Source organism: Heterodontus francisci, chromosome 9, assembly GCF_036365525.1.
Source record: "Heterodontus francisci isolate sHetFra1 chromosome 9, sHetFra1.hap1, whole genome shotgun sequence".
Classification (NCBI taxonomy): Eukaryota; Metazoa; Chordata; class Chondrichthyes; order Heterodontiformes; family Heterodontidae; genus Heterodontus; species Heterodontus francisci.
In genome coordinates, this window is record NC_090379.1 from 96,344,760 (window position 1) to 96,351,847 (window position 7,088).

The 7,088-nt window shown below is 45.6% G+C and overlaps 1 protein-coding gene across 2 annotated transcripts in view; it reads right to left on the reverse strand.

Annotated features, from left to right (window-relative positions):
* The window catches only part of map3k9 (mitogen-activated protein kinase kinase kinase 9), a 187,009-nt gene extending 182,168 nt beyond the window's left edge, over positions 1-4,841 (reverse strand). For both annotated transcript variants that reach the window (XM_068039548.1, XM_068039547.1), the window contains exon 1: positions 4,493-4,841. In XM_068039548.1, the coding sequence (XP_067895649.1) occupies positions 4,493-4,783 (291 nt within the window). In that variant the 5' untranslated portion in view covers positions 4,784-4,841. The remainder of the gene's footprint in view (positions 1-4,492) is intronic.
* Between the last annotated feature and the right edge of the window lie 2,247 nt (positions 4,842-7,088).

A 7,088-nucleotide genomic window follows, 5' to 3' on the forward strand; every position in this document is an offset into this window, starting at 1 on the left:
CCAGCGACCCAGGTTCAATTCTGGCTACTGCCTGTGTGGAGTTTGCAAGTTCTCCCTGTGTCTGCGTGGGTTTCCTCCGGGTGCTCCGGTTTCCTCCCACATGCCAAAGACTTGCAGGTTGGGAGGTAAATTGGCCATTAGAAATTGCCCCTAGTATAGGTAGGTGGTAGGGAAATATAGGGACAGGTGGGGATGTGGTAGGAATATGGGATTAGTGTAGGATTAGTATAAATGGGTGGTTGACGTTCGGCACAGACTCGGTGGGCCGAAGGGCCTGTTTCAGTGCTGTATCTCTCCAAATTAGCGTGTTGTAATCAATTCCGATTTCGTGTTTATAGGTGTAAAGGCTGTTAACGTGGCAAGTTAAGAAGTCACATTCCCATCTCATGGTCATGACAATTCCATAAACCAGAAAGCCTAAAACTTGGTAATGGATTATTTGGCACCTGCACCCCAAGATTAGATTGCAACCTTATAACTTCCTTTATTTTTGTTTGAAAAATGTACTGAGATGCAACCAATAAAATAATGCATAAAGACCACATTTTAATGTTCTAAATCTCCCCTATTGCCTGTAAAAATGAACTTTTATCCCCACAACAGCAAAGCTCAGCAAGGGACAAGTCAGTGGAAAACAACAAATATTGGATATCTAAAATAAAGCTAGAAATTGCTCTAAATGCACAATAAACAATGAAAGGAAAGCTGGTGTAACATTTTGCATGTAGTCCTTAATTAAAACCAATGATGGGTCACATCTAAAATGTTAACCAGCCTTACTCTGTCAGATGCTGAATGAGTTGCTGTTCACTGAGCCAACATTTTGTTTTGTTTTTTCAAAAGTCAAAAACCACAGTGAGATCAATCAGAATGCAACACTAAATACAATTTCAATGAGAAAGCTTAATAAGATTTTTCGGCAGAGATTTTGGTGGGGGGGGCGGGCGGGGGAGAGGCACGAGTAAGAAAGAAGATTACGGACACACTGAGCTGTGGATAGAACAACACTATGCTGGAATGCAGTACAAGGCAACGACACACATTACCATAATTTACAGTAAGTGTTACATCTTGAACCACACTCTGGCCAAGGTGCTCTTCAATTTAACATATAGATGCAATTGTTGTGGGGATGGGCAAAATCGACTTTACTCCATTTTCATCAATTTTATTTAATGGCCAGCCAGCATCACAGCTGGCTTCCACAACTGACCAGCTGGCTTCCACAACTGGCCACCTGACTTAAACTGGAGCTCTGTTTTACTTTGTTATCTCGAAATATAAAACATAAGTAAATACACAGTCATGTTCAATGGTGCAATGCACTGTCAGATAACAGCATCTAAAAGTGCTCAACTGTATAAAAATAGATGATCTTTTCAAAAATATGAAGAATGAAGCAAGAGTTATGGAAAAATCTTTGCTCAGCATGAATGGTACCAAAATATTATGGATGAATTCACCATGCCCGATACCTAACAAAAACTTCCATTCATTGGCTTTAAGAAGTGTCTTAAAGGAGGAGAGAGGGGTAGAGAGGCAGGGAGATTTCGATGGGGAATTCAGTTGGAGACTTGGGCGGAGAGATGGCAGATGGCGTTTAATCCGGACAAATGTGAGGTAATGCATTTTGGAAGGTCTAATACAGGTGGGAAGTATACAGTAAATGGCAGAACCCTTAGGAGTATTGACAGGCAGAGAGATCTGGGCATACAGGTCCACAGGTCACTGAAAGTGGCAACGCAGGTGGATAAGGTAGTCAAGAAGGCATACGGCATGCTTGCCTTCATCGGTCGGGGCACAGAGCATAAAAATTGGCAAGTCATGCTGCAGCTGTACAGAACTTTAGTTAGGCCACGCTTAGAATATTGCGTGCAATTCTGGTCGCCACACGACCAGAAGGACGTGGAGGCTTTGGAGAGGGTACAGAAGAGGTTTACCAGGATGTTGCCTGGTCTGGAGGGCATTAGCTATGAGGAGAGGCTGGATAAACTCGGATTGTTTTCAATGGAACGACGGAGGTGGAGGGGCGACATGATAGAGGTTTACAAAGTTATGAGCGGCATGGACAGAGTGGATAGTCAGAAGCTTTTTCCCAGGGTGGAAGAGTCAGTTACTAGGGGACATAAGTTTAAGGTGAGAGGGGCAAAGTTTAGAGGGGATGTGCGAAGCAAGTTCTTTACACAGAGGGTGGTGAGTGCCTGGAACTTGCTGCCGGGGGAGGTGGTGGAAGCAGGTACGATAGCGACGTTTAAGAGGCATCTTGACAAATACATGAATAGGATGGGAATAGAGGGATACGGTCCCCGGAAGTGCAGAAGGTTTTAGTTTAGGCAGGCATCAAGATCGGCGCAGGCTTGGAGGGCTGAATGGCCTGTTCCTGTGCTGTACTGTTCTTTGTTCCCTGCACCCTCTCCAAGGCCCTGACATCCTTCCTGAAGTGTGGTGCTCATAATACTCCAGACAAGGCCTAACCAGTGAATTATAAAGGTTTAGCATAGCTTCCTTGTTTTTGTACTCTATGCCTCTATTTATAAAGCTAAGGATCCTGCATGCTTTTCTCTAAAAACAAATGCCTTATCAACTTGTGCTGCCATCTTCAAAGATGTGTGTGTGAGAACTCCCAGGTGTCTCTGTTTCAACATCCCCATTAAAATTTTACCAATTAATCCATGTTGCCTCTTCTTGTTTTTCCTTCAAAATTGCATCACTTCATACTGCTCGGCATTAATTTAATCTGCCATACATCTATCCATTTCACCCAAGTCTATCTTTATCAAATGCCTTCTGAAAATCCATATACACAGCATCAACACCTCTCTGTTACTTCATCAAAGAAGGGTTATAGGGCTGCAGGAGGTTCAGAGGTAGGGAGGGGTAAGACCAGGGAGGGAGTTGAACACAATGATGAGAATTTCAAACTGGGGATCAAGAGCCAACATAGGTTAGCCAGCACAACAGTGAACGGTGAACAGGACTTTCTGTGAGTTAAGATAGCAAGCATTTTGAATGAGCTCAAGTTTACAGAGGTTGAAAGATGGGAGGTCAGCCAGCAGTGCATTGGATAGTCAGCGCAGAGGTAACAAAGGCACAAATTATGATTTCAGCAGCAGACGGGCTGAGGCAAGGGCAGAGATGAGTGATATTATTAAGGTAGAAGTAGGCAGCCTTGGTGCAGAAGGGGAGCTCATGAGGTCAAAAATCTCATGGTCAAATAGGACAGCAAAGCTGCAAACAGTCTAGTTCAACTTCAGACAATGGTGGGGGTGGGGGTGGGGGTGTGGAGATAGCCAGGGAATGGAGTTTGTGGAGGGGGATAGGAGACAATGGCTTCAGTCTTCCCAATTATTTAATTGAAAGAACTTTCTGCCCATCCAATACTGGATATCAGAGAAGCAGCATGACAAAACATAGGCAATGGAGAGGTCGAGCAACGTGGTGATGAGATAAAGCAGGTGTCATCAGCATACATGTGGAATCTGTCATGTTTTCAGATGACGTTGCCAAGGTACAATACGTAGATGAGAAATAAGAGGGGGCCAAGTATGGATCCGTGGGGGACCCCAGAGGTAACAAGGGAGGAGGAACAGAAGCCATGACAGCAGTTCTTTGGCTATGACTGGATGGATAGGAATGGATCCAGGTAAGGGCAGTCCCACCCAGCTAGATAACAAAGGGAAGTTGGAGGAGGATGGTGTGGTTATTTGTCTCCAAGGACAGGCCAAGATGGATGAGGAGGTTGTGCAATGCAGGTGAAGTCACTTCGCCACATGGAGAGGTAAAAACATGGGAGTTTCAAGAAAGAGGGGCATGAATTTGGAAGGATTTGGGGTGGGGGATGCAGGGAGTGACAGCAAATTTGACAGGGAGGGGAATATTACTAGAGGAGAGGAAATTGTTTATTATCGAGCTGTAGTATTCTAACTATACTGGGGGTGGGGGATGGAAGAGGAGGAACTGTCCCTTTAAATCATTACTAAGCATCCATATTCACTGCCCATTGGTGCGTAATGTGTCACCTTACTGTGTGGTCAATGTCGTTTCCTCACAAACACTATGCCAACCAATAAACAATCATTTCCTCTCTTCTCTCCCCTCCAAAAATAAAGTTTTTCTCAGCTGTGTTCAAATGACAAGTTAATGTCAATTTGTATTTGGAGTCAAGCTTGATGTATGGGGTATGGGGTATGGGGTATGGGGGGGGGGGGTGTGCGGGAGACTGGAGTTGTCTCGTCCACAAATGTTGATGTACCCCCGGTACATTTTAAATGACACCGGCTTCCTGATCAGTGGTGCGTTGTAGCATCTTTCCCACTTCAACAATGCTACATTTGGGGGTTTTTTTCCGGTTTGCCTACAGAATGTTTTCATATTTATTTTAAATTTCATTTGCAAACCGTTTGCCAGCTCCTCGATTCTTGAGACCAGACTGATTCAGGAAGGTACATTTGCCTTGCCCGGGGTTGCGGGGTGAGGCAGAAAGCCAGCCTACCTTGGAGAGCACCTCCACCACGTCCCCTTTGCGCAGGCTGAGCTCGTCCTCAGCGCTCGCCTCATAGTCGAAGACGGCCGTCCAGAACAGGTTAGCGGCGGGTTGCTGCTGCTGCTGATGGAGCTGCTGCTGCTCCTCATCATCACCCTCCTCCTCCAGCAGCTGCCCGGCTTGCTGCTGCAGCGCCCTGCCCCTCTCCCCAGCCTCTTCTTTCCCCACCGTGGTGGAGGACGTGCAGCCGGTTGCGGCACAGGAGGAAGACCTGATGAACATGGATCGCAGCTGCTCCATGAGAGGGAGAGAAAGCAGCGGCCGCGCTGCTCCTCCGCTCGCATCCGTCCTCACCTGCGGCTCAGCCTAACCTGGGGAAGGAGGGGGGGGGGGGGGGCTCTAACCCCGCCCTCTCCTCCGGCGTCCGCTCCACCGATTGGCTCCAGAGGCCTTGTCACTCCGAAGCCGCTTCGAATCTGATTGGCCGCACCCCGCTGTCAATCAGGCGGGCGCTCGCGGGTCGTCCAAGGTCTCGGACATTCGGCGCAAGTCGGTGGCAGCAGCGATCGCACCAGCGGCGCAATCTGGGGGCATCCGACCAAACCTTGATGGTCTCTCCCCTCGATACCATTAAATTTGGAGACAAGGGTGCAGATTCTCTCCTGCCTCTCCCTTCCCCCGCCCCGCGCTGTGCCACTCGTCACATATTTAAGCCGGAGATCGAAGTTGCTGCTTTAAAATAAAAGATGCTTATGCAAAGCTGTCAGTTATCTGGAATGAAAAGCACGGTGACCTCGGACAGCTACAGCAATGCTGGGAATGCGGTGGTAGCTCAGGGTCCGGTATTGGTTCAACATGTCATATGATTGTGCTGTCCTGGCGTTAACTCTTTCAGGGCGGTCTCTGAAACCATTCTATACACCTTGCAGTCACCCTTAAATACAGTTAAACCAGAATGCGCATCACGTTCAGTACCCGTGCTCCCTAGCCACTTTGGAGAATGGATCTGAGTTTATTGATGTTTGGTGATTTCGACCATTTGTGCAGCCAAATAACCCAATGAATAAATAAATAATTACTCGGCAAACTAATGGGAATAAAGGCTGACAAGGCCTGATGGTCTGCATCCTAGGATTTTAAAAGAAGTGGCTGCAGAGATAATGGATGCATTGGTTGTTATCTTGCAAACTTCCCTAGACTCTGGAAAGGTCCCAGCAGATTGGAAAACTAAATGTAACCCCCCTATTAAAGAAAGGAGGGACACCTGACATGCCTAACATGTCGTTGGGAAAATGCTTGAACCCACTGTTAAGAAGTCGTAGCAGAACATTTAGAAAATCATAATAAAATCAAGAAGAATCAACATGGTTTTATGAAAGGGAAATCGTGTTTGACAAATTTTGGGGGAGGGCCAACTTTACTGGAGTGAGAACTGATCTGACCCAAATAAACTGGAATCAAAGATTGGAAGACAAATCTGTAACTGAACTATGGGGTGCTTTTAAAGAGGAGATAGCACAGGTACATTTCCACATGGGGGAAAGGTAGTTCCACAGCTCCTTGGATGATGAAAGAAATAGAAAGTAAGATTAAATAGAAAAACGGTGCATATGACAAATGTCAGATGGATAATACAATTGAGAACCAGGCTGAATATGGAAAGTTCAGAGAGGAAGTGAAAAAACAAATAAGAGAAGCATAGAAAGCGTATGAGAAGAGACTTGCGGCTAACATAAAAGGGAATCTAAAACTCTTCTATTGGCATGTTAATAGTAAAAGGTTGGTAAAAGGAGGAATGGGGCTGATTAGGGACCTAAAAGAGGATTTACACATGGAGGCAGAAGGCATGGCTGAGGTACTCAAAGAGTACTTTGCATCATTCTTTACCAAGGCAAAAGAATATAAGATGCTGCCCAAGTCATGATGAAAGAGGAGGTAGCTGAGATGCTGGATGGGTTAAAAATTGATAAAGAGGAGGTATTAGATAGGCTGGCTGTACTTAAAGTTGATACATTATCAGGACCAGATGAGAGGCATCCAAGGATCCTTTGGGAGGTAAGGGTGGAAATTGCAGAGGCACTGGCCATAATTTTCCAATCCTCTTTAGATACAGTGGTGGTGCCAGAGGAATGGAGAATTGAAAATGTTACACCCTTGTTCAGAAAAGGGTGTAAGGACAAACCCAGCAACTACAGGCTAGTCAGTTTAACCTTGATGGTAGGAAAGCTTTTAGAAATGATAATTCAGGGCAAAATTAATAGTCACTTGAACAAATGTGGATTAATTAAGGAAAGCCAGCATGGATTTCTTAAGGGAAAATCGTGTTTAACTAACTTGCTTGAGTTTTTTGATGAGGTAACAGAGAGGGTTGATGAAAGCAATGCAGTTTATGTGGTGTACATGGGCTTCCAAAAGGTATTTGATAAAGTGCCACATAACAGGCTTGTCAGCAAAGTTAGCGCCCATGGAATAAATGGGACAGCAGCAGCATGAATATGAAATTGGCTGAGTGACAGGAAACAGAGAGTAGTTGTGAAGGTTGTTTTCCAGACTGAAGGAAGGTATATAATGAGGTTCCCCAGGGGTCATTGTTGAGACCCTTGCT